General features: G+C 47.2%; 8 protein-coding genes across 13 annotated transcripts; 2 read left to right on the top strand and 6 right to left on the bottom strand.

The window, feature by feature from the left end:
* The first annotated feature begins 440 nt into the window (after positions 1 to 440).
* Positions 441 to 4,894, top strand: LOC126318646 (uncharacterized). The gene is made up of 3 exons (XM_049993466.1): positions 441 to 634; positions 692 to 4,660; positions 4,721 to 4,894. The coding sequence occupies exons 1-3, from the start codon at positions 524 to 526 to the stop codon at positions 4,853 to 4,855; spliced, it is 4,215 nt and encodes a 1,404-aa protein (XP_049849423.1). The 5' UTR covers positions 441 to 523; the 3' UTR covers positions 4,856 to 4,894.
* LOC126318647 (uncharacterized) lies at positions 3,935 to 5,930 on the bottom strand. The gene is made up of 3 exons (XM_049993467.1): positions 4,697 to 5,930; positions 4,342 to 4,576; positions 3,935 to 4,279 (listed from the first exon to the last, which is right to left on the bottom strand). Exon 1 carries the CDS (start codon positions 5,884 to 5,886, stop codon positions 4,894 to 4,896), a length of 993 nt encoding a protein of 330 aa, XP_049849424.1. The 5' UTR covers positions 5,887 to 5,930; the 3' UTR covers positions 3,935 to 4,279; positions 4,342 to 4,576; positions 4,697 to 4,893.
* Positions 5,931 to 6,880: 950 nt separating this feature from the next.
* Positions 6,881 to 8,650, bottom strand: LOC126318632 (uncharacterized). The gene is made up of 2 exons (XM_049993454.1): positions 8,484 to 8,650; positions 6,881 to 8,421 (listed from the first exon to the last, which is right to left on the bottom strand). Exons 1-2 carry the CDS (start codon positions 8,590 to 8,592, stop codon positions 6,914 to 6,916), a joined length of 1,617 nt encoding a protein of 538 aa, XP_049849411.1. The 5' UTR covers positions 8,593 to 8,650; the 3' UTR covers positions 6,881 to 6,913.
* A 157-nt stretch (positions 8,651 to 8,807) lies between these two features.
* On the top strand, positions 8,808 to 9,610 carry LOC126318631 (trafficking protein particle complex subunit 2-like protein). Of its 2 annotated transcripts, XM_049993452.1 has the most exons (4): positions 8,808 to 8,926; positions 8,995 to 9,091; positions 9,164 to 9,339; positions 9,394 to 9,610. In XM_049993452.1, the coding sequence occupies exons 1-4, from the start codon at positions 8,894 to 8,896 to the stop codon at positions 9,517 to 9,519; spliced, it is 432 nt and encodes a 143-aa protein (XP_049849409.1). In that variant the 5' UTR covers positions 8,808 to 8,893; the 3' UTR covers positions 9,520 to 9,610. The 2 variants fall into 2 exon arrangements, with proteins under 2 accessions (XP_049849409.1, XP_049849410.1); XM_049993453.1 differs by having other exon boundaries at positions 8,820 to 9,091; positions 9,394 to 9,593.
* Positions 9,597 to 12,462, bottom strand: LOC126318626 (protein timeless homolog). Its single transcript, XM_049993447.1, has 3 exons — positions 12,162 to 12,462; positions 11,949 to 12,101; positions 9,597 to 11,885 (listed from the first exon to the last, which is right to left on the bottom strand). Exons 1-3 carry the CDS (start codon positions 12,289 to 12,291, stop codon positions 9,652 to 9,654), a joined length of 2,517 nt encoding a protein of 838 aa, XP_049849404.1. The 5' UTR covers positions 12,292 to 12,462; the 3' UTR covers positions 9,597 to 9,651.
* On the bottom strand, positions 12,389 to 15,275 carry LOC126318629 (uncharacterized). Its single transcript, XM_049993450.1, has 3 exons — positions 15,173 to 15,275; positions 14,714 to 14,835; positions 12,389 to 14,548 (listed from the first exon to the last, which is right to left on the bottom strand). The coding sequence occupies exon 3, from the start codon at positions 14,516 to 14,518 to the stop codon at positions 12,593 to 12,595; it is 1,926 nt and encodes a 641-aa protein (XP_049849407.1). The 5' UTR covers positions 14,519 to 14,548; positions 14,714 to 14,835; positions 15,173 to 15,275; the 3' UTR covers positions 12,389 to 12,592.
* A 372-nt stretch (positions 15,276 to 15,647) lies between these two features.
* LOC126318630 (adenine DNA glycosylase-like) lies at positions 15,648 to 17,076 on the bottom strand. Its single transcript, XM_049993451.1, has 4 exons — positions 16,714 to 17,076; positions 16,505 to 16,653; positions 15,925 to 16,393; positions 15,648 to 15,776 (listed from the first exon to the last, which is right to left on the bottom strand). The coding sequence occupies exons 1-4, from the start codon at positions 17,074 to 17,076 to the stop codon at positions 15,735 to 15,737; spliced, it is 1,023 nt and encodes a 340-aa protein (XP_049849408.1). The 3' UTR covers positions 15,648 to 15,734.
* A 546-nt stretch (positions 17,077 to 17,622) lies between these two features.
* On the bottom strand, positions 17,623 to 23,567 carry LOC126318627 (uncharacterized). 5 transcript variants are annotated; one of them, XM_049993449.1, is made up of 7 exons: positions 23,402 to 23,567; positions 23,179 to 23,261; positions 20,531 to 22,973; positions 20,094 to 20,284; positions 19,838 to 19,985; positions 19,339 to 19,760; positions 17,623 to 19,241 (listed from the first exon to the last, which is right to left on the bottom strand). In XM_049993449.1, exons 6-7 carry the CDS (start codon positions 19,369 to 19,371, stop codon positions 18,015 to 18,017), a joined length of 1,260 nt encoding a protein of 419 aa, XP_049849406.1. In that variant the 5' UTR covers positions 19,372 to 19,760; positions 19,838 to 19,985; positions 20,094 to 20,284; positions 20,531 to 22,973; positions 23,179 to 23,261; positions 23,402 to 23,567; the 3' UTR covers positions 17,623 to 18,014. The 5 variants fall into 5 exon arrangements, 2 of the variants coding, with proteins under 2 accessions (XP_049849406.1, XP_049849405.1); XR_007557411.1 differs by lacking the exon at positions 17,623 to 19,241 and having other exon boundaries at positions 19,373 to 19,760; positions 20,094 to 20,350; XR_007557410.1 differs by lacking the exon at positions 17,623 to 19,241 and having other exon boundaries at positions 19,373 to 19,760.
* Positions 23,568 to 24,016: the final 449 nt, after the last annotated feature.

Below are 24,016 nucleotides of genomic sequence, written 5' to 3'. Positions count from 1 at the left end.
GCAAAGAGGTTCACTGCAGACAGTCCTATTCAGTGCGTGGTGAACTTGACAGTTTCTTGGCCGACACGTGCCAAAAAAGTTGAGAGCGAGCTGCATCAAAATTGGTCCGAATCCGACGAGAAGGCCTCGTGTGGTAAAAGCTTTTTGAGGACAAAATTGAAAATTAATTTGAGAGAAATATTTGATGTGGCAAAAGACCCGAGTTGACAGAGAACGTGTAGAAAAGGCATTTTGACTCAGTAAAATGGCCCGTGCATGCCAACGGCTTCGGCATTGGCGGTGTTTAGAAGGGTACTGGGACGATATCGGGCCTTTTTGACGGAAGGTTATTTTTTTGCGGTCAGCCAACATCATCTTAATCTGCGCTGAAAAAAAGATGTTTTATCACGATATTTTTTTCACTTATAGGTTCAAAGCCCGCGAGGACATACTATATTGATTGGCCTACAGTAGAGACGTAGGGTTTCAGGGCTTCAAATTGGATACGCCATGTATTTTTGAAAGAGTGATCAAAGACAGCAAAATGAATTTTTACTCGCAACAAGATAAAACCTTGATTGACTTGGTGGTTCAGTCGATCGGTATGCAACTCGACCCATCGTGCGATCAAAACCGGAGACAAGAGCTGGCAATGGTTAGTCTCGACTTACTGTTTTCGTTTGAATAGAATTTTTATTGACTTTTTTTTTAGTGGACGGATGAATTTAAGCGCACGAATGACGCAGCTCGTCTTTCTTTTTTCTTGATTCATGCTTCTCAGCCGGCGCCTGTTCGTTACTTTGGAATGACTGTGTTAGAATACCACGTGCGTCTTTCTTGGGAAAGTGAGCATTTCACTCAGTCTCAGCGACAAAGTATCTGTTCGTCCTTGCTTGAGATGATTTGTTCAGATCACACCGATGTTCTTGAAGAGCCTTCTTATCTTAAAAACAAGCTGTGCGAACTTCTGCTCCACCTATTTAATTGGCCTGTTGGAGAAAATCTACTTTCGAGCTTTTTGCGCTCTTCTCTTGGCTCTCATCCGTATGATTCGAATCCACCGCTGATGCAGCGCGGCCAGTACCAACAGGAAATGATTGTCCGGTTATTTGGAATGCTTGCCGAGCGAATCTTGAGGAAGAAGGAGTCCGAGCTCATTTACTACGGAGTCGTTCTTTCGAAATTCAATGAATGCTTCAGCTGCTTACTGAACGCCCTTCACCGCCTGCTGTGCCACTATGCTAATACGTATCAGATTCACGTCTCTTCGTGCCTGGAACCTTGTCTGTTGGAGACGTGGTCTTCTTTGGAACCCAGCGTAGATGAGCCCGTTTTCGCACAACTTGATCGAGAAGGTAAAGTGTCCGTTATGTTAATTTCATCTATTGGACGCGCGTTGGAGTTCGTTGTAAAGTCAAACACGTCTTGTTTGTCGAATGTGGGCGCAGACGAAGCGTCCGGCGAGACAGCAAACTCTGGGAACAATTGGATGGCTATCATCACCTATCTCCTTGAACAGCCGCCCTTTCGCCTGCAATACGCTCAAATCCTTTATTTGGTACTTGCGAAAGGGGCCATGTCTCACTCTGAATTCCTCTATTTTTGGCACAGCGTTCCGGACCTGAAGAAAATCGCGTACAAATATCAAAAATGCTACGAAGAAGACTTTGCTTGTTTTCCCAATCAGAGATCTCGATACGTTCAGCGCATTTATATTCAGAGGCTGTGCGAGTGCCTCTGCGCGATCGCCACTGCTTATCTGGACCTCCTTCCCCGCAACGAATTAGCAATGCCCAACTTCGAAGACATTCTTGAATGCGTTTTATCAATGAGCACGGGACGCTCGCTGGTCCTCTTTTTCTTGACACATTCGTTTTGGAAAAGGTTTATACACTGCAAGCACTTTCAGGAAAAGGCCTACTTCAAGTCGGCCGTACACGTATTGTCGAAAGATTTGCTTCTGAAGCTTTCTTTTTTTCCGTTTGAATTCTCTGAAAACATGTTCGCTCCGGCCCTGCTGCACCTGGTCAGACTGCTGGACTTCGCGATGGACGAGGACGCCTACCAAGAATTCGTGGGGCCCTATAGGCAGTCTGTCATATCAAATGTGTGGACGCCGATTTCTCGACTTTTTCCGAATTTATCGTTGAATCTTTGTCATTATTATTTTCTTCAACTTTCCGACTTGTTTTCTCAGCTTAGGTCGGTGGACGATCGCTGGGCCGAGCGACCGGAGAAGCGCATTTTGCTGACCACTCTGTTTGAGGCGTTAAGTAAATTACTTATTGCGGCCAACCAGCACGTTTTGCCCGCCGCGCACTTCAATGTCGTCCCGTCTCCGTACGTGTTTCCAGGCATGGAACCGCTCACCAACGGTCCTCGCGCCGTCGAGTATTCCATGGAGGAGTTCAAACATGTCAACGGAGTCTTACTGGGGCGAATAACCCATCTGGACACGGGCTACGAGCCTATTACCGAGCTTCAGCTTCGCATGGTTCTATCTTTCAAAGGATATCTGACGGCGCACCCGAACGTTCTTGAGTCCATAATTTTCTATTATGTGAAGTACATGGCGTACAGCAACTGCTCTGCGGACGCAGTGGACATTCAGACGGATCTTCATGCATCTGTCGAAAATCTGCCTTTTCCGACATGTACGCCGGAAACTTTGCCGCGCTGCGTCCAGCACCTTCGCCGCATCGCTGCGACATGTCTAGTGCAATTCGCCAACACGTTTTCGGCGTACATGTTACCCTACTTGGACAAACTGATCGAGCTGTTCACCTCCTGGATTTCGGCGAGGCGACTGAGCATATTCGAGGTTCTTAGCTGTTACCAGTTGATCGTTATTTTGAGCAACCGACTGTCTTGCGAGGCGCAAGAGCGCTTTTTGACGACTTTGTGCTCGAGCCAAGTCGACCAGTGGCGGTCGCTGTCTCTATTTGATAACCCAAGCCAGTTCTTCAACTTTCTAGCTGGAGACAGTTCGTCCGATGACAACTCAATTCACAAAAAAAAGCTGCTCTCGATACTGAACCAATTTTCGGCCATCTGGAAACACGTCAAGGTCCGAATTTCCCCGCAACCCGTTGTTCCATTGAGAACCGCTAGGCCCGGCTCGTCGGACGCCTTCGGCCGGAAACCTGCGCAGACCCCTCTCGATGACAATGACCTGTCATGCTTCGAAAATTTGAGAATACACAAACACTGCAACGAAGTCGAATCGCTCCTGTCCCGCCTCAGCGACGACGTCGAATCCATCAACGATTACATGATGAAGCTGCACATCGATGGCGTCAAGCGGTCCACCGAACACTTCCACCCACTTTTTGAATTTGACAAACTTATTTGTGACAACTTGTTCAAGTTCATTGAATGCCTTCACCAACTTTGGGAACCATCTGTTCGCTCCCGTTATAAGTCCCCGTTATCTCGTATCTACGACTTCAACACCCGTCTGTTTTCCACGCACTTTTCCAACATTCTGACAAAGCACAATTTTAGCTTCTTCTCCGAATCTCAGCAACGCCTCCTCCAATCCGAAGGTTGTTTCGACGACTCCCTGTTCTTCCTGAACATAGCCGAGAACGCCTACATCATCCTGGGTAGCATCATCAAACACCAAGCGCCCTTCTACACAAACCTCAGTCAACCTTTTTCCTACCTCAAAAAAATATTCTCTTCTCTCCAGCACGTCCACATCGCACAAATAAACCTCTCAATCAAGCATGCGATCGTGAATCTGGCGTACTACACCCCGCAAGACCTCTACGCGGACTTGACCGATTGCCTGCAACACGTTGTTCAGCTGTTTTTTTATCTGGGCTCTCAAAAACAAACACACACAGTCACCAGCCTGTCACAGGCATTCAGATGCATGTCTCTGGCGCCCGCACCGCACGGCTCGTCCGCATACTCGATGCCCGAATACGAGGAAATCGCAATGGACTATCAGTTCGATCTTTTCTATCACAATTTATTCGCACTTATCAAATCTATTGTCTACTGCAAAAAGGGGTCCACTTCGGAGCCCTGCACGTCTCAATTCATCTCGGTGGAACAATCACAAAACTCGACCTCAGACGATTTGTCGCAACTTTCAGAAAAAAAATCAAGACACGACGGCGCTTCGGGTGCTACACTCTACTTCCAGCACCTCCTTGCCTCGGACAATCTGATTTGGCTCCTCCAGTTCATCTTGGACATGGCCAAGTGGAAAATGGGGAAATTGTGCATCCACGTACTCGACCTGCTCTTGGCAGTCATAAAGACCACCGCCGAATTTGATCACACACACAATCTTGATGGGCAGTTATTAAACGACTTATTTGATCAATCATCAAAATGTCAGCACCAGCGTACCTCTGATTCTACAAGATACCATCTGGTTGGACCTGCAACTTGTAATTGGATCTCTTCCACTTGCCTGATGTCTCTGATCGCTGACCATCTTCAAGCTGGTTCGACCGAGCACAAAAAAATAGTTTTGATCATTTCTCACATTTTAGCTTTTTGTCCGTTTTCCTCGTTCAAGACGCTGCGTCTTTTACGTCAGGTGACGGCAGTCGAATTGGATGCGCTCAAATCTAACCTAAAACTGAACAAGAAAGCCAAGGTAAACCACAACCGGAATCGACAATTTTTGAAAGAATTTTTTGAAAGAACTATGAATTTTCCGAATGTTCGTTCTTTTTTTTTTTTTTCCTTCTTTACCTACCATGAAACTGACTTTTCTTCTCAGCCCAAAGCCGAAAAATCTACTTCCAAAATGCTTGTACACTCGTCTCTAAATAAAAAAATTCGGGTCATCGAAGAGGATTCCGATCCTATAGCTCTAGAAGATACATGGGCGGCCAATCTCGATGACCTTTTTTGAATTTTCTCGCATCCCAAGGATTGCGCGAACTGATGCAATTAATCCGAGCTAGAATTTTTACTCAATTGTTCCATCAGTTGCTTTTGACGTTCAATTTCAAAACCAAGGGTCTCAGTATAGTTATTTAGTTCGTCGAGAAGTAATTGCATGATACATTCGATTTCGACTGCATTTTTAGCCTTTTCTAGCCAATTTTTATAGAACATTTTATCTTTGCTTTTGAGCAGTTCGACCAATTTGATGCCTATTTCCAGTTTCTTGTTTTCCGACACGTATCTCTCGTTAACCAACGTTTGTTCCAAATCGAGGAGAGCCACTCTTTCCATGCGATGGGCTAGAGCGCTTTGTTGAATCTCGAGTTTTTCGGCATTTGGGTACCAGAATGTCTTCAGGTAGATCGCGACGCGCCTACCGGCGTCAAGGAGGGCATCCAACGTGTTCTGAGCTCGAATCGCGTATTTGGCTCGATTTGAGGTGGCTTTGAATTCTCTGAGGAGCATTTCTGGAGATTCGATTCCGACTTTAGAGGCGGGGTCCATTTCGTCCGCGACAGATATCATGAGGTTCTTAAGATAGGGGATAGTTTGTCCGGATTCTTTTACTTGCTCCCAATGGCAGTCGAAGGGCAAACTCGGATGGTTCTGGCGTTGTTGCTGAAGCATTGTAAATAATTTATAAAGGTTGCACAGGGCTTGATAGTCTTGGATGAGCAGTTCGTATTTTCGGACAGTGGATACGAGCGCATCTGTGCGTTTGGAAACTGAATGGATGTGCCTAGATCGGTGGTACGAGGCTTTTTGCAGGAATTGTTCGAGTGAATCAAGGCGATTGATAGAGTATTCGCGTTCTTGTTTCATAAAGGCGGAGAGCTGTTCCTCGTATCTCCTTTCGAGATTAACCAGCGCAGTCTTTATAGAAGAAGTGTATTGGGCGTAAAGACCGCGTTCCAGGCGAGACAGTTTGGCTTGAAAGCGCGACGAGAGCGAGATAAGCTGATTAGTTCGAGAGTGGTGTTCCAGCTTGTACAACATTCTGGCTCTCCTGAGGCTCCTCTCTAACTTGGATATGCGAGCCTTGGACTTGCGAAGCTTCGAGGAAAGACTGTGGATGGAGAGCGTCGCTTCGTCTTCGTATGGATCAAAAATTGGCGATTGGTCTTCGAAAGGTCGTGTCGTTTCGATTGGTAACGGTCGAATCTTAGAGTGAAGATCATTGGAGTGGCGGTCGGTGGTTTGGGTCGGAGGGACGTCTCTTTCTTGCGCTGGGCGCTGATTTGGGTGAGGGTGGGCGGAGGCGTCTGGCTGGATTTGCGAGCCGGGGTGTTGATTGGTTCCTTCGTTCGGCGACGCTTCGCGGAAGGACGAGATCAAGCTGGAATTTGATTGAGCCAAGCTTGGGCACTTTGGCGATGCCTCCTCCGGACGGTCGGGGAAGGGGGGGTGCGCGGATTGGTTCCCCGCGAGGCTCGTGTTGTGGGTCAGTGGGTTTGCTTCGAAAGAATCCTGGTGGCGTTTTGGCGCTAAAATTGTGGTTTTCGAAGTTTTTGAGAAATTCGTTTTTCCGTTTGCAGAATGTTGAACGGGGATCGCGGTTGGAGTCCTGCAGCGAGCGATACCCAAAGTAGCCGAGGAGCGTGGCGGCGAGGGCGAGGTAGATGGGCCATCTGCGGCGAGGCGGGGTTGGGGGGGGAGGATCGACGTTGGCGGGGTTGGAAGAGGCGTGGCGAGAGAAGACGAGGGTTGTCCGGCGAAGGGAGTGCGCGTTTTGAGGGAGGTGGGTGCGAAGTAGCTTGATGCGAGGAGAGAGGGCCGCGGGGAGTTTCGAGGCCATTCGTTGTTGGAGAAGGCTCATTTTTTTCGTATAGAGCGTATGAACTTGGGTGATGCTGTTTTTTTGTTGGCGTCGTGGTGAGGCTACCAATAGGGTGGCATGAAAGTCGGGGGTGAGGAGGGGCGGTACGCAGACCGAAAAGAAAGCGGCGATGAAAATAGAATGATGAAAAAAATTTTTTAAATTTCTCTGAGATTCATGTGTGTGTGCGTGTGTACATAGAGGTGTTTATGTTTTCGGACAGAGATTTTGTTTTTGTGCACCAGAGTGGGCGTTTGAGATGAGTTCGGAAATGGTCACCTGCACCAGCAAAATGGAGCTTGGTATGGCGATCATGAGCATGGCGATCAGTATGAACAGTTGGCTGTTGTATTTTTTTCTGAGTTTCAAGATGACCAAATTCCCGGTGACACTTGCCAGAATGCCCACGATGAACAGAGCTATCGCGTAGTCCAGAGCTACTCTTCCCAGCACGGCGTATTGAGCGATGGAAACCAGAGACGTCGAGAGAATGATGAAAGACGAGGTGGCGGCCGTGCAGTCCGGCGCGACTTTCAATTCGAGCATGAGGGGAGTGATGACCATTCCGCCGCCTATGCCGAGCAGGGACGCGAGGATGCCAGAAGCGAGTCCGACGATGATGGTGGCGATTAGGTGCTTTATGTTCCAGCGGATATCAGAGTCCTGGAATTGAAAGTTGAACCGAACTTTTTTTCGGTAGTTTTTGTACATAACGACAGCGATTCGCAGCGTGACGACGGAGAATACAAAGAGGAACAGTCCGTGTAGTCCCCAGTATAGAGGGGAGCATCTGTCGACGTGGGCTATGCTCTTGTCCGACTTCCCGCTGACTACGAGCGCCCAGGCTATAGAGAGAGATAAAATGAGGAAAAAATACAAAATTTTTCGCTTTGGAATAAATCTCTCTGCACTTTCCAGCTTATCCAGCCGAAAGCAGTCCGAGGATTGCGTCGAGGGGTCCATTTTGTCCAAGGAGGCGAAATTTGGCGGAGCGGACTCTGGAAATTGCTGATCGGAGACATCTTTTTCGTGAGACTCTTGATCTCCCGAGTGGAGGTCACTAAGCAAGGTGTTCCTGGGTGAAGCGAATTTCTCTCTGCTTTGCTCTGAGAAAGAATCCCGATTCTCTGAATTTGGCTGCAGCGGAACGACTGAAATTTCCACTCCACTACCTCTGCATCGGTCCGCGTCTTCCAACTCGTCCAGTTGGGTCGTGTCCCTTCTGGCCCTCCTTCTCGCTCTTCCAGACCAGTCTTTATTCCACACACTCCAAGTTTTCAACAGCATTTTGTATATTGTGTACGAAATCGTCAGCAGCAGAATACACAAAGTCGCCCAGTCCACCATGACTACGTTCAGTATCATTCCTATGGTCGCGCCCACCATCGCGAGCGGCTGAACGATCAGCGCCGTGTTGAAGTCGATCAGGGGGCGGTCCGCCGAAGCCCGACGTAACGGCAGATTCAAGAGAAAAGTCACCAAAGCCGCCGAAAAAATGCATACGCTGCTCAGCGGAATTGACTCAGACGCACTGAACTTTGCCACAGACATCAAAATCGGCGTATTTAATATGCCTCCTCCCAGACCGGCGCCGGCGGCTATCGCGCTCCCCACGAAAATAATCGTGAAAGCCACAAAATCCAACCCTGAAAATGGAGAAAACAAACCCTTGTGCTTGACCTCTGAATCAGTCTCCGCGACTGCCACGCTCACATCTCCAACATGGGCGTCAATACCGCGTACTCCTTGCCAAAAACCTAACTTCTTGTGCGCGTACCTTGGCGACCCCCGCCACTTTCTCCGAGCGACGGCCAAGCCAGCATCAAGAACGCAAAAAGTACCGCTGAAAGCACTCTCTTCCTACGTCCGCCTGCCATCGGTATCATCCTGTGTTACTGCTAGCGCGCAGACCAATGCCTATCATGTCAACGCCTTCGAAAATGTGTCAAAAAAAACCCACAGACTAGCAAAAACACGTCACGCCAAAAAAACGCATAGTGCCACCCACACCTGCTAAACCCAGTCGAGCCCATCCCGCGACACCCCCGGTTTTTTTTTTGTGCTCATTTCTCGAAAAACTAAAAAAAAAACTATCAAACGTTTGCGACTCGCGTCCGACGCCCCGTGAGAACTAGCTCAGCCGACCACCGCTATCCCCGCGCAGGCGCCCTCTGTTTACGAGTCTCGATGATCGCGGCATTTTCAATCGTCGCCCGCAACGTGCGCATATATTCCTGACGCCAAAATGTTCCTCCGCCTCTCTCTAAAATCGCGCGTCGTACGGCTAGAACGCGCCTTTGTTCTTCAAAACGTTCAACCAAGACCTCGACGATACGAATCTCCACTGCATCGTTCACATGTCGCTCGACGTGTTCGAAAACCACAGTACGTTCCGCCCGCGCGGGAAATCGCCCTAACTCGGCCGTCAACGTGCAAAGCTCATCTTTACGCGTCAAGTTCTGGCGAATTACTCAAGTGACAAGGCAGCGGACAAACCCCACGCGGACAAGTACCTAGGACTGCTGTTTCTCACAGAGTCGTACCGAATATACGGATACCTCACTGTCTCGTTGGTGAAAATGGTCCTCGTGCTCAGCGACCTTTCCAACGCGAAGAGCCACGACATTAAAAGGGTGCGTCTCGTCGCGGTAGATTTTTTTTTTTTTCTTTCCTGACATTCGGGGTAGCTCTTCGGAGGGGCCCACGCCCTCTACGTAGACGCAATCTGCAACCCGTTCTACGAGATGGGCAGCAGGATCACCAGCAGACAGTTCGCGAGGAAAATAGGCTCGCTGGTGCTCGCCAGTACCTGAACGTCGCCTCCGATCGAAGCGACGCGATCGGCGCCAAACGGCACTTTAAAAAAAAAAATAAAAGACTTTCAAGAGGCGCGATTCGACGTTGGGTTTTTGCTCCTTCGGTTACTTTTGTGACAGAGAATCAATTCAGCCAATTTCTGAATTCCCAACCAGCGCATCTTCTGAGGAGACTGGCCTTGGCATGCTTTTCACTTGGCTCACCCCAAGTTCAATGAGCCTCGAATAGACGTCGACGGGTGACAGGTGCGGTATGTCGTCCGCCATAGAGACGATCACTTCGAATATGTTCAGGCTCTCGTCGCCCTCCAGCACGGTCTGCGCGAATTCTTCGAAGAGGGACAGAATTTGGCGATCTTGGTCCTGCGTCCACTGTCTGGGCTCTGCGGGACGTTTTGGAACTGCCGTCTCTTGGTCAATGGGCTCGGTGCACGACTCAGAGAGAAGGCGGTCGAGCCAAGTCGAGAAGTCCTCGCTCTTGTCGATGTGTGCTGCGACCACCGGGACCGGCGCCGGGGGAGATTCGGCAGAATCTGAGGAGCGACCGTCAAAAGAACGATCTTCCGACCAAAAAGCAGAAAAAACAGACTGGAGTCTCGGGTCTTTTAACTTGGCGGTCCGCAGCATCGAGAGCCCGATGAGCAGCGGCGCGCGCCGGAGCGAATAGAAGAGCATGTTCAGTATCCTTTTCGAGATGCGCTGGATGGCCGAGATTTCCGGAGTCTGCGCGCGACGGGCGGAACTCGGGTCATTGAGGACGAGAACGAACGTCTTCAGATGGGAAGTGTGGAAGAACAGGTGGGGCGCGCGAAGCGTATCCACGACGTGTCGAATGATGTACTCTATTGCCGCATTGGTACTGGGTCTATTTGTCAAATAAGACCTGAGCAAGTGAGAATAGGACCGTATGATCGACGGCCTGGCGTAGGGAGATAAATAGTGCTCGAAGTCAAAATACTTTTCGTGCGAAGCGGCTTGAGAGTCATCCTCGTTCTCGGTAGGCGCGGGGCCGGATTCTTCTAGGCGAAGCGCGTCTAAAGAGGTTTTTTTTTTTTTCCGCGAAACGGTTATTTTTTTGTCGCGAACGGACATGAGTTCCGAGAGTGACAGCAAGGCGTGCGCCGTTTCGACCAGGGACGCCAGAAGTTCCAACGGGTGCTTCGCGCGGCTGAAAGATGATACCAGGCGCGCAATCCTGTCGAAAAGAATGCTGGAGTTGTACGCCAAACGGAGGAAAATGGTCTCGGCGTGGTCTTTTCTCTCGCTGTCGATCAACTTGATCAAAACGCGCAAAGCCCTTCCGACCGATTGCACGGACAAGGTCAACGAGTCCGATCGGCCGTGTTGCGAGCACTCGTCCATGTGTCCGGCCATGAACAGGAAGACGGAGCTGTTCAAAGTGCTCCTTATCGCATCCGGGTTGTACCGAATCGCGGACGCCGTCAGGTCGTGAAGAGCAACGTGATAGGCTTGGAAAAAACCTATCGCCCATACATATATGTCCGAAATGTCCAACTCTGCCCTTCTCTCAAAATCGCCGTTGCTTTCAATGACTCGCATACAAGGATTGTAGCAGTGGTCCAAAAACCGGCGAGCAAACTTCCCCAAAACCATTTTCGCGTCGGCGTTGGAACGGGGTCGAACTTTTTCGCGTGTCACTTTTCGACTCCCCCTTTCTTCCTCCCCGGTGCCGTCGACGCCGCGACTTACCAGTTTTTGCAAAGAAAAATAACTCTTCTTCTCTTCAACTGCTGACACTCCCGTACCAAGTACGGCCGCAAATGTACCTCCAAACCGAGAATGACGAACCCCAAACCTCGTCGATTTGACCGACCTCGATTTCTTCATCTCCACCTCTAATGCTCTACTCAAAGATTCACCCTTCAATTGCCTACGTTCCACGCACTTCTCCGTATCCACGGCAAACCTCGCCAACTCGTTCGGATCCTCGCCCCGAAAAAGCAAATACACCAATTCCAACAACGCTCGTACAAACCTCTTCGTGCTCCTCTCTTCAATCTTGTTCCCCAACAAAGCAACAAATTCTAAAAAATTCTCCCGGTCCAGCGCCACCACGAACTCACTTTGCAACACGTACATGTGCGCCCCACTGCTCGACGCGGACTCCGGCACATCCGGCACCGCCAACAAGTTCCTCAACAGCAGCAAAATGCAATCCATCAATTCCGTACCCACCCCCTCCTCCCTCACCCGCACAAAGGAACCAGACAACATCGACACAAGAATCGCAATCACGTCCTGCCTCAAAAACGCGTCCTTGTACCTCTGCAAACACCTGGCGCGCCCTCTCCAATCCCTCGTCTCCGCATCCGCGGGCATCGTCAACGCAACCATCAATTTGACTAATCAAAAACTGTCAACGCGACCCTCGCACTTATCGCCATACACTGCAACACAAAACGTACTCGTCTCGAATACGAGGTCTTCGCATTCTCTGTAGGTCGCCAGCAGCGGCAACAAGTGGTTCTCTAGCGTTTCCCATTCACTCAGCTGTAAATGCCACGCTCCCGTGCGCCTCGCGTCCGCCCTCAAAAGCGCCTGCAGCTCTCTGATGAACTCTAAAAAACCTGTCAAACCCTCGCCATCCCGCAGACGCCCTCAAATTCAATCAAACGTACCCAGTGCCTGAGGCTTCTTCTTGTACGCCCTGATGACGCTGCCGTCTTCTGCCTGTACCCGCACGGATTGCCCAAGGCCTCCTATGCACGACAAAAGGGCCTTCTGTTGCTCTAAGCCCAATTTCTCCATCAAAGAACCGTCATCTGCTCGACCCTCTAAAGCCAGATAGTCTCGCGGATCATTTTCTCGCCAAAGGGGCACCCGCGTAGTATAAAAGGCAAAATGATTTTTTTTTGTCTGCGCACCTCTGCTCGCCGGTCGAAAAAAAAAGTCACCTCCGAACCAAAAAGACCACCAAGAGGGAATAGTACAGTCCATCGCCAATTTATTAAAAAAAAAAAAAAAAGAAGAGCGCCACCGCGTCAACGAGCGCGTCAGGGACCAGACCCGCCAACGTTGAACGAGGACTCCAAAAGCGTTCGACGAAAAATCAGGTCTTCGCCTTGAAAAGAAACTTCAGAAGGAAGTAGGACAGAACTCTAAAAAAGATGATGTACCCAAGAAGTATGCCGATCACAGCGCCATAATTTCTAACAAAAAAGTGAGTGGTCGACGATTGCGCTATAGCGGTATTGACGCCTATTTCCACCAGAATCATGCCATCATAGGCGTACTTCACGTAGGACAAGTACCCCAGCCAACTTATCCAAACCTTGATGGAACGAAAGGCAACGTAGAACCCAGACGTGAGGATCATGATCAGCAGGATGATGGTGGCGAGCGTCGTGGAAGACCTGGGATTGTAGACCGCCGATGACACCACCAATCCGAGACCGGATGAGGACCAGGTGAGGAAGATCAAAATGACCCAGATAAGCAGAAAGTTGGTGAATCTCGGGTTGAATCCGACGATCCAATAGCTGATAAGCAAAAAGCCGAGCGGATAGATCTGTTCGAAAGGCGCGTCTGATAATATCTTCGCGAGGAAGTAGGCGGAGAGCGGATACGCGCCCTCCGAACGCTCTCTGAGGATGACGGGCTGCTCTGACGGAAAAGAGTACAGAACGTTGAGCAGTGGACTGAATCCGCCTGCATAGAGGATCAGGAAAAAAATGGCACCTGTTCTGTTTCTAAAATTAGCGGCGTCATGCGGTGTCTGCAGCCATACGAGCGAGAAGATGATTGCTATGAACAGCATTTGAATGATGGGTAACGGGAGGAAATAAGAGCCCATGCTCATCTGTAAAGAGCGTTTGGCGAGGGCGAGAAAAATGCTTCGATATCCAGGCGGAAATTTCCTGAATTGAGAAAGAGACTGGTCACTCTGAAGAAATGCCTTGACGGCATCGACCCTCTCTCGATCGCTCTGAACGAAAGAGGGCGTATTCGCGTGGTCATTCCATCGGTTGATGAGGTAGCTACGCGTGTTATCTTCCTTCGCATTCGCTGGCATAGAGTTCATCACAAACGCCTCCATGATGAAATCCGCCGGGTTGCGCGACACCGGACACTCCATATCGATCGAAGAGAGATAGCTGTAGGAGCCAGGCGCCGTCCCGGAATAGACGACGTGCCCATCAATCAGGATAAGCAACTTGTCGAACAACTCGAATATGTCGATGCTCGGCTGGTGAATCGTCATGACGATCGCATACCCCTCATTCGAAAGTGACTTCAGCATTTTAACTATATGAAAGGCAGATGTAGCGTCCAATCCAGAAGTAGGCTCATCCAAAAAAATTATTCCCGACTCTGTCAACAACTGAACGCCAATGCTGACTCGTTTCCGCTCTCCACCAGACACCCCTCGAATGAACTGATTCCCAATCACCGTATTGCGCGCCTTGGTCAACTTGAGCATGTCAATCAACCTCTCCACCTTCCTCTTCTTCTCCTTGTGCGAAATGTCCTTCCCAAGACGAATCGACGCCTGAAACAACAACGTCTGATATACCGTAAAAATTGGGAACAAAATGTCATCCTGCATTACATAAGACGTCTGCCTCTTCCAATTCTTATCCCTCGCCTTCCCATTCGCTAAAATCTCACCCTTCACATCCGTAACCTTCCTCCCCGAAAGAACGTTCAACAGCGTCGTCTTCCCACACCCGGTCGGACCCATGATCGCCCAAAACTCTCCTGGCAAAATTGTGCCACTCAAGTGGTCCAAAATAACTCGCTTTCCCTGGTCCGAAGACCCCTTCTTCCCCCCCTGTTTCACCTCTAAGAAAATGTCTCTCCATTCTAAACAAATCTTGTACTTGGGTAATACAACCGCACCTTCTTCTTCACTCTCCTTCAGCGACTCCAATCCGTCATCCGTCTCCGACTGTCTACTCAGTTCGATCGACTCGGTGTCTATCGCGACGTCATCATCTTCAGAACTCCCCTCAGCCCCCACGTCAGAAGCACTCATAGAGAGAACAACGATCTATCCGGTTTTCAACTGTGTAAAAAATTAGACAAGAATTCAACAAACTCAGCAACTTCCACACCATATCCCCCTGGTGCTGGTCTCTTCCCTTAGCCACAAAGCAAGTACGCCTGCTCATCATTCGCCGCGTCCTCTCTACTCAATGCTAAGAAGGAGCAAACACCGTGCGAGACGTACGATTGCAGCGAGGAATTACTACAGACAAACGCGACAAAAATCGCTCAAGAACCTCCTCCTAGCATGTCCCAGTCGAAGCCTAAAGGACAAATAAAAAAAGCGAAGCGCAAAACTTACATTCGCTCAAAAAACGGTAAAATGATTTGATATTGTGTAAGCCACTAACTGCCCTTGAAAATGACACGAATGCATAGAAAATCGACGAGGTTCGGACAAAGGAACCCACTGTTTTGTGTAAACGCCCACGCATAACTGTGGCGCGGCTGAGGGCGCCAGCGAACGAGAAAGGCGACGGTTTGCGCGCAAGGACGCCGTTGCGCTTTCATAAAGGCCTTCAGGATGCACGCAAGCGCGACAGAAGGGCCCGTAGTTTCGTCGGGGGTCCTCAAGGTTTGGCGGCGAGTCGAGTAATGTCGAACCCGTCAAATTTTTGACAGGAAGTCGAACATGCGTACCTACCCCATCATTCCGGTTCTGAGAGATACCAAAGCGCACGGCCAAGGAAGCATCTGGGAGAGACAAGCCAGCTGTGCGCGTCATGTCGACGAGAAACAAAGTGCCTTTGGTTATTTTTTTCTTGAGAAAAACGAGATGACTCGGTCGCCTGCAAGATTCAAAATCAAAATAACGCTTTTGGATATAGCCATGGTCAGAATCTGCTCTTTTGAGAACCAGCCGGCTGGTCTGCCGTCGATTTCTGACCTGACTTCGTTTCTGACATTCTCGGAAAAAGCCATAAATTCGACGTAGAGGCACTGCTTGATATGAGTGAAGTGATGAACTTCAGTCCCAACATCTTCTCTGATTAGAGGAGATGCGTGTTCGCCGAGCCAAACGTGGGATTCGAGAAATTGGTCCATTTTTTCTTTCCGCTCAGAATAGTTGGTGTCTGAATTCGCAAGATCTAAACTCGGAAATTCCCAAAATCCACCTAATAATCCTTTGTTTTGTCGCCGAATCATAAGATACTCACAGACCTCCCAACTTTTGTTGTAATACACAATGACACATGTCAACGTATTCATCTCGGTCTTTTTTTTTTTCGGTGGTTTGACAGGATATTCTGAGACCGTCAACGGTACGTTGAGACCGCAGCAAAACCCACATTGTTCAATTTCCTCGGTCAATTCGGCAGTTTTCGAGTGAACAAAGCCTTCAGACCGCTCCTGAACGAGTTGGTATGCGAGGCATTCGGACTGAATCGGACATACCACACACTTCGGATTGTTTGTAGTGCAAATCATAGCGCCTAGCTCCATTATCCCTTGGTTATAATCACCGGGACGAGAAGGATCAACCAATTTAGAAGAACTGTCCCAAAACCATTTCTTGGCCACTCGACACTTTGAGTCCATACCAAACGCACACAACCTACTCATGACGCGAGCAACATTTCCATCTATAATCGGAACCACCTGATCATACGCTGTAGATGCGATCGCCCCGGATGTGTACTGACCAATTCCCGGTAATTGTGCAAGTTCCTCGGCAGTTCTAGGAACAACTCCATCGTAATCGCGGACAATTATTTTGGCACATTCATGCAACGCGTACGCTCTTCTGTAATATCCAAGGCCTGCCCAGTACTCATTGACCTGTTCCAACGAGGCATTTGCCAAAACCCGCAACGTGGGAAACTTCTCTACCCACCTTTTCCAATACTTTGAAACCGTCGCCAACCTGTCCGCTCAAGTACCATTGTAAGTCACCTGCTGTCTCAAAAATCAACCAGATCCCCACGCCAAATGCACGCAAAGCGCGATTTCTTGATGCGCAAAATTCACAACGTACTGTGTTTGCTGTGACATGAACTCCGCAACGAGCACACCATAGGCATGATCGAGCGTCGTACGGACTGGATCAAAGTAACCTTCCAAGCGGTCTGAATGTTTTTCAATAAACTTGGGCGTCGGTATTCTCCAGCCTAAAATTCTTTGATTCTTAAAAAATAAATCAGATACATGTACATCATTGCGCGCATCATGGCAACCGTTACGTACTTCGTCATACCATTCTAACAACTTTCGCCTAATAGAAAGCACTTCGTATCGATCTAAGTCATGGAACGAACCCGAATGAACCCAGCGGTAGCGCGATTCGCTTCGATGAATAACCACAACCCTGTCTCTGCCTTCAGACGTTCTTAAGACCACATAAAATTTTTCCTCAACAGATTCAACTGCCTTTTCTTTGTTTGCGCCAGATCGGCGCTTTCCGGCGGACGCATTCGCATCCGCGTAGATAACTGCGTCTACATCATCACAACCCGCCGAGCCCATCGCAGAAACACCTCGTTTAGTTCCAGACACTCGTTTCATCCCACTTCGGATCAGAGTCGCTATGGCTCTCTGTGTTCTAGGCATACGAAAAAAATTATATCCCCATTTCAAAGGCCCCTTTTCGCCTCAAAAAATTGAAATCTTCTTAGCTGAATTCCTTTTGTATTTCCCCGCTCGCAAACCAAAAGATTGACCGCGGCTTGTCATCCTGGAAGTGGGCACAAACGCATCAGGCAAATCGTTCCGCAAATAAAAACTCCAAAACGAAGCGTAGGAAGAGCAAAAACATACCCAGGCCAAAAAGGAAAAAAAACGGGCTTTCGAAGACAAAAACAACCCATGCACATCCAAAGCAAAGCTAACAATAAACCACGGTCTAAAATACAAATTCGCCTGATGCAAACATTCGTACGTATGGCCACTCTCAACTTTTCATGATGTATATCACAAGGGCCGCAGTGTCCCCTCTGTTGCACAGACCAAAATAATACACAGTATGAGAAGCGATGGTAGAGAGCCCATTATGCCAGTACATCTCTCGGATGTAACCATGTACAAAACCAGGACTGGTTCACTAGAAATACTACAGACTGGTTTGACACATCATACACAAAATACAAAAAACACATTTTGACGATTACAAAATTGATACATCTGCCTCACTTTACGACCGTCAGACGCCGTTTGTACTATGGTGGCCAAATTTCTTGGGCACTCAATATGACCCAGCCTCTGTATAAAGAAAATCTCTGTTCGGGCGCGAGAGAAGGCTATTAGGCTGTATTTGTCTCGGGTGCAGGACCGACTGTTATTTGCTTTTTATCCCCAAGCGTGCGCAACGTAACACATAACATACATAACACACTGTATACAAACGCATAACATAACAACAAATCCATTTTTTTTGTGTTTACAGAGCGGCTTTTTGTACGCATATCACTATTATACACATGTTTGTGCACGCGCATGATGCGATGAAGGAATGCATTCGAAAAGACAATAGGGGGAGGCAGAGAGCAGGGTTATTTATACCAGTGCTGTTCGTCATGGTCTGATTTAACATGCGTTCTGTATCCCTTTTCAAAATCCTTGGGAAGGATGATATATCGATTCTTTCGAACTGCATGCATCCCGGCTTCTTGGCAGATGGCTGTTATTTCAGCTCCGCTGATTTTGTCTGGCCTGGAAACGTAATCCTCTAGATCAACTTCCTCTGATAAATTCATCTTGCTGGTGGCTACTTGGAAAATCAGCCTTTTCTGCCGTCGGTCGGGATAAGGAAATTCGATTTTTCGATCAAGTCTCCCAGGACGCAAGAGGGCAGGATCTAAAGTATCAGCACGATTAGTAGCCATAATCACCTTGACATAGGTACTTTGATCGAATCCATCCATCTGATTCAAAAGCTCTAGGAGAATACGCTGGACTTCACGATCAGCACCCGTTTGAGCATCAAATCTCTTCGTTCCAATCGCATCAATTTCGTCTATAAACACAATGGCGGGACTATTCTCTCTAGCAAGCCTGAAAACATCTCTTACCATCCTAGGACCTTCTCCCAGAAACTTCTGTACAAATTCAGACCCAACTACGCGAATGAAAGCCGCATTTGTATGATGCGCCACTGCCTTCACAGTCATAGTCTTTCCAGTTCCAGGAGGACCATACAACAATACTCCACGCATTGACTCAATACCTATCTGCTTGTAGAGCTCCCCATGAGTCAAGGGTAACTCAACCGCCTCTCTTATTTCTTGCTTTTGAACGTCCAAGCCACCTACATCACTGTAACTCACATCCGGCTTCTCGCTCGCAGATAACAGTTGAATCGACGAATCAAACTCAGAGGGCAGAATGTCTACCAACGCATTCGAATGTCTATGCAGGGCCACGCTAGAACTCGGCTTCAATACTTCCTGATCTATTGTAGATAAAATTCGAATCAAATAATTCGATCCTGTCGTCGCCGCCACTATAGCAGAATGCTCATCTATCATTTCTAAGAATTGACCTATCACCAACGGTACAGCTCTCACTCGCTTCACCTCCTCCTGAGCATATAACAATTCTCTTTTTAGATTTTTTACTTCGTCCTTGATATACTCTTCTTGAATCTCTAACACCTCCAATTTCCTCTCTAATTCTTTTAAACGAATGTACAGATCATCCTCCATATCCTTCGATATAGGTAGAGAAAAAGGAGTCGAACAGTACTGATTCCTCTTCAATTCCGCCCCCTTTTTCAGCGACTTCAAAAAAAAAACTCAGCTTCTCTATACACATAATACATTCACATACACAAAAACATAGGGGTTTTTGTGTGGTACAACAACGAACGAGACTCACTTTGCCCTTTGCTATCAGACCTATCTCTTCCATGGCCACTAAATGCACCCGCCTGCTTCTTCTCGGATTTTTTCTTAGTCAAGAGTAAACAGATACACCTCTCGTCATTACCACCGCTGAACGAGAATGTGAGATTTTACGCTAAAAAAAATGCTCGACTTGACAGACTTTTCAAAAAAAAAATCTGTTGATATTTCTGTCCCTTTTTTGGCCTTGATCCCAACCAATCACCAACACCTAGCCATCAGCACCAATCCACACACTTTCATTTTTTTCTTTCCTCAAATCCCTCTAGCGCGTGCGCTATCTGAACCTTCAAATGAGCTTTGGATACTGCCTTCCCATTATATATCCACCGCGAAGCGTTCTTCTTATTGTGTACTCGAACTCATTTATTCGGTTCAACATCATATCCGCCGCCTCTGTCCAAACGCACATTGTCAGAAGCACGGCTCCTTTTCTCTTTCGTGTGCATGTGAATGCTAAAAAAAATACGAACCTTTGTTCAAGGGATCGTCTGGATTGGGCTCGACAAATAAGTAGGCCAATCCAATAACGACCGAACTGATTGTCAAAACCGGCTTCCAGTCCGAGCGCAGTATATTTAAACACACATGCCCTTCTGTGTCTATATTCGGATGAAAAACCTAGGTTTCCAACACGCGAGACATGAAGATCAGTCACGACTCTTACCTAGAAGAAAATATATGTACTGTATGTATGTGTGCAGTCGTAAACAGTTTTTGTGCTCGTACCGTTGTTTCGCAGCGAACTTTTGGCGGATCGAATGGATAACTTTCAGGTATTCTGATATGAAACATAAACTTTGCATCTTTATAAAATCCCTCCAGCGGCTGAATATATACATTAAACTTCATCAAGTTATCAGCGTCTGGCCAACTGATTGTCACTCCTGGAATTTCTGAGAGATTCATCTCAGATAGATCTGCCAAATCCAAATCACACGCTTGTAAGCATCCCTATTAAAAAAAGCTCACCTATTCATACACGCCTATACAAAATGCAAGAAATAGTCCCACCTCTTCAGCATTGCAAGCTATACCTCGTAATGCCACTGACTCTCCCAACACAGTAAATCCCTAAAAGCGCCCACTTGAAGTCCACAACCTCAATACGTGCGTTGTACACATATAATACACAAATAAAAATATGCTTTGTGGGTACAACATACCTTTCTGTGCGCGCAGCTCGGCAGCGTTCACAATGCAGGCCCGTCCGCGCCTACTCTTACCAGACTTTCGAATTGAGAAGGTGTTTTTCTGTGGAATATCACCTTCCTTGTTTTGCGCCTCAGTTTGAGACGCCTTCTCAGATGAAGGCGTCTCCTCTGATTTCACGCTCTCGCCTGTGCCGTCTTCCAATCCCTGTTCATTTGCTGATGCATTTTTTCGGAGCTTACTCAACTTAAACATCGACTGCTTCAAGCAAAAAGTAAATCTATAATAAAAAAAAAGTACGTCTAGTGTGTACACGCGTGTACACAAAACATCGTCACTATATAGAGTTCCCGCTTTTTGCACCTCCTTAAAAAGAGTGCAACGATGTGAACACCCATTAGAGGACATTTCTTTTCATCAATCTGTCTTGACCACGTTCCTCCACACATTGTTCGTCGTCCCTTCAATCCGACCATTTCTGTCTCGATACACTGATACTCCAATGTCGTATTTTCCCTCGTTTAACAACGATTCTGACAGACTTTGACAAAAGCAGATTTCCGTCTGTTTCTCGTAATTTTTCTGTTTCATCCCTAATAAATTCAATATGTATTCTCTTCTTTTGAACCGATTTCTAGACATCTCCTTCCCTTTTCTTGAGTACCCAGATCGCATAAATTGAGGTAGCGTCGGAACTGCCAACGCAAGCTTCGGCATATGTTCAAGCCTCTCTTCCCAATCACCCTCTGCGTCATCGAACTCCTGCAAAATCACAAAATAGTAAGCGGAGTGACTCCGAATAATATTCGATGCAGACGCCAAATCCTTCAGCTTTTTTACTTCCTCCCATCCGAAAAAAGGCTTAAATGGCACGTCGTGTTGCCGTTCCAGGCAAAATACCCCAACAATCCTGCAAAACGTTAAAAGCCACTCTTTTCTCTCTAATACTTTCACATATAATAAACTCTCGAAATCTACCGCCTTCCTCGCTCGACAATATTTCACATATTCCTCTGCACTCTCAAACCAAATAGTAAAACAACTAAACTTCTCTGACCACATCTTGTCCCCGTTGATATCCTCAGACTTTCTCATACAGCCGTCTTCTTCTTTTGCACCCTGCTGCTCTTCTGCCTTTCTATTTCTGTGTATGCTGTTTGTCACCGTAAATGCGCTCGATATCCCAATCAACACGTTGCTATGCTCGACCACTATTAATTCTGTCACCACTAAACGCTCTCCCGGACAAATATTCTCTAGTCTCGTGTGGCCAGAGTTGCATGTCAACAATGTGTACATGCTCCTCACATTCATTCTCCCGTTCACGTCCAACCATAGCCAACGATAGCTAATGCGTCCTCTTTGCCCTCCCTCCTTCTTCAATTCACCTTCCTCTGTCACAAACGTCTTCACGTATTCCAGTCTCCCCACCCAACTCACCTTCCCGTACACACTCCAACGAGGAAACCTCAACTCCATCTGCACATCCCCTCTAAACATCCCGTCGAACACGCACTTCTTCATCGCACTCGCCTGTTCCTTCACTATTTGAAGCAACTCGTCCAGCGCCACAATGCCCACTTGATGACTATCAATCGCATTATCGAACTTTATCTCCCCTTTCTCTGTCAGCACCTCTATCACTCCCTTTGGATTCGACGGATTCACCGACAATTCTATTACCGGACCCTCTCTCACCCCATTCCATAACCTCGCCTCCACCTCTCTTCCCTCCCCGAAAAAACGACGCTTTACCACAAACCGACTCAACTTCACCACCTGACCACATTCTAACGACTTGAAATAATCAATGCAACTATTATTCCATATATATACGTCCACATACAAACTTTCCATGTCCATCACTCGAATCATAAAATACATCGGACAAGAATAAATATCGCTCTTCCTTATCATGTGAAATAGCCTAGACTTCATCACAATTCTACCCACCATCACCCAATTTATACTTTCCCTCTTCCTAGTCACTTTATCGCCCTCTGCGTACAACCTGCTCCTCTTTTCTAATTCAGACACACCTACATATTCGTCTCCGCGCCTGTCACATATCTCATCACTGTGCTCGCATACACGTGTCACACTCTCTACGTCTTTCCACTTCTTCACCATCGGACAATCGTCGCACCACAAACTATGATAATATTTGCACTTTCCTAGCATCGGCTCGCTGTATTCTAACTCTCTCACTTCTATCAACTCGCGCCATTCGTCCTTCAATTCGAGCCATGATATATCTCTCGCTCCCAAAATCTCCTTTCCATCCCCTTGCCCTTCATTCACTACGCCCCCCTCCAACAATTCCACGCCTGTAATCATCATCACCCTCACCGACGGCAATCTGTACACTAATTTGACATTGCTCAATTTAATCACTCTTCTCAATAGACTCAACTCTTCTAACCCAAACTCATCGTCCAGCGATAATACACACTTCACCTTCACATAGAGAGACATCCGGTCAGCACTCCCGCCTAGCTATATACACACGCATACGTCTCGCTCTCCGACCATCTCATGCCAGTTACGCAACAAACACCACATTCCGTGGCTGAGGCCAATACACATGCTCTCATCTTCATCCTCCTTCAAATAAACCCGATTCCCAGTCAGAATTTTCCTTAACTGCTCCTTCTCGACGTACACAATAAATCCCATCAAACAGAGTCGCATCATACACTTCCTTCAGTTCCGAACGGTCATCCTTAAATATAGCTGATACATAACCTGGGGGTTTTCCTCACACGCAACAAGTTATTTCATAGTTCATTCTCATTTCAAAAAAGGACTTTGCGTATACTTAAACTCGACTGTGTCATTCAAAAAAATCTAAACATTCCAGCCGCCTAAAACATTTTCCCTCGTACATCTCTGAATATTCTTCACCTCAAACTTTGCGCTTTTATCATACTCACATGATGCACCGAGCCTAAAAAAAATGCCAAACACCTTCAAAGAATCCATTTTATCATCTCTACTAAAACTGTCTTGATTACAATAAAACCTCCCTTTACTTTTTCAAAAACTGCATAAACCTCTTGCAAGTCGCACTGTTTTAGTGATAAACTTTCGTATTCAAACCCTAACACTTCAGTATATCATACCTCTTTATTCGCTCCCAAATACCTAAACCTAAGCTCTAGAAAGTTTTTCTTTTTTTTACCGCATAATCCTTCATGAACGTAAAAAAAAAAAACCGCCTGGCTGTTTAAATCGATCTACATCAAAAATATTGTAGTGAGTTTTTATCTATTGTCACAAACATCTCATATAGTCTTCAAAAATGAAATAGTTTCGTGCAAGTCTCGTCTTACTGCGCTTTGGAAAAATTTAAGCCATATACAATAGCAAACCGTTAACTCAATTATGCATAATATGTAAAGATCTACGCAAAGTATACACAAAAAAGTTTACACAATTTTAACCACTGAAATATAAAATTATTTTGTCCCAATAAGGAATTTTAGTTACACTGGATTTAT

This window comes from Schistocerca gregaria, unplaced genomic scaffold (assembly GCF_023897955.1).
Source record: "Schistocerca gregaria isolate iqSchGreg1 unplaced genomic scaffold, iqSchGreg1.2 ptg000673l, whole genome shotgun sequence".
Classification (NCBI taxonomy): Eukaryota; Metazoa; Arthropoda; class Insecta; order Orthoptera; family Acrididae; genus Schistocerca; species Schistocerca gregaria.
The sequence above is the reverse complement of the archived record's forward strand: the minus strand, read 5'-3'. Positions and strand labels throughout refer to the sequence as shown.

Excerpts from the sequence above, each read along its gene's own strand:
- LOC126318632 (XM_049993454.1), bottom strand. The coding sequence starts at position 8,592 with ATGATACCGATGGCAGGCGGACGTAGGAAGAGAGTGCTTTCAGCGGTA. Across the intron at positions 8,422-8,483 it reads AAGTGGCGGGGGTCGCCAAG|ATGTGAGCGTGGCAGTCGCG; the intron begins GTACGCGCACAA and ends CCCATGTTGGAG.
- LOC126318627 (XM_049993448.1), bottom strand. The coding sequence starts at position 23,498 with ATGGATTCTTTGAAGGTGTTTGGCATTTTTTTTAGGCTCGGTGCATCA. Across the intron at positions 23,262-23,401 it reads GGTGAAGAATATTCAGAGAT|GTTATGTATCAGCTATATTT; the intron begins GTACGAGGGAAA and ends GAAAACCCCCAG. Across the intron at positions 22,974-23,178 it reads TGTTTGATGGGATTTATTGT|GTGAAGTGTGTATTATCGCT; the intron begins GTACGTCGAGAA and ends CTCTATGTGAAG.
- LOC126318630 (XM_049993451.1), bottom strand. The coding sequence starts at position 17,076 with ATGCCTAGAACACAGAGAGCCATAGCGACTCTGATCCGAAGTGGGATG. Across the intron at positions 16,654-16,713 it reads TGTTAGAATGGTATGACGAA|AATCAAAGAATTTTAGGCTG; the intron begins GTACGTAACGGT and ends TTATTTTTTAAG. Across the intron at positions 16,394-16,504 it reads TTCATGTCACAGCAAACACA|GTTGGCGACGGTTTCAAAGT; the intron begins GTACGTTGTGAA and ends TTGAGCGGACAG.
- LOC126318629 (XM_049993450.1), bottom strand. The coding sequence starts at position 14,518 with ATGAGTGCTTCTGACGTGGGGGCTGAGGGGAGTTCTGAAGATGATGAC.
- LOC126318626 (XM_049993447.1), bottom strand. The coding sequence starts at position 12,291 with ATGGAGAAATTGGGCTTAGAGCAACAGAAGGCCCTTTTGTCGTGCATA. Across the intron at positions 12,102-12,161 it reads GAAGAAGCCTCAGGCACTGG|AGTTCATCAGAGAGCTGCAG; the intron begins GTACGTTTGATT and ends CAGGTTTTTTAG. Across the intron at positions 11,886-11,948 it reads AGACCTCGTATTCGAGACGA|TCAAATTGATGGTTGCGTTG; the intron begins GTACGTTTTGTG and ends GTTTTTGATTAG.
- LOC126318631 (XM_049993452.1), top strand. The coding sequence starts at position 8,894 with ATGATCGCGGCATTTTCAATCGTCGCCCGCAAC. Across the intron at positions 9,092-9,163 it reads CGACGTGTTCGAAAACCACA|TTCTGGCGAATTACTCAAGT; the intron begins GTACGTTCCGCC and ends TTACGCGTCAAG. Across the intron at positions 9,340-9,393 it reads AGAGCCACGACATTAAAAGG|CTCTTCGGAGGGGCCCACGC; the intron begins GTGCGTCTCGTC and ends CATTCGGGGTAG.
- LOC126318646 (XM_049993466.1), top strand. The coding sequence starts at position 524 with ATGAATTTTTACTCGCAACAAGATAAAACCTTGATTGACTTGGTGGTT. Across the intron at positions 635-691 it reads GGAGACAAGAGCTGGCAATG|TGGACGGATGAATTTAAGCG; the intron begins GTTAGTCTCGAC and ends CTTTTTTTTTAG. Across the intron at positions 4,661-4,720 it reads GAACTATGAATTTTCCGAAT|CCCAAAGCCGAAAAATCTAC; the intron begins GTTCGTTCTTTT and ends TTTTCTTCTCAG.
- LOC126318647 (XM_049993467.1), bottom strand. The coding sequence starts at position 5,886 with ATGTTGTACAAGCTGGAACACCACTCTCGAACTAATCAGCTTATCTCG.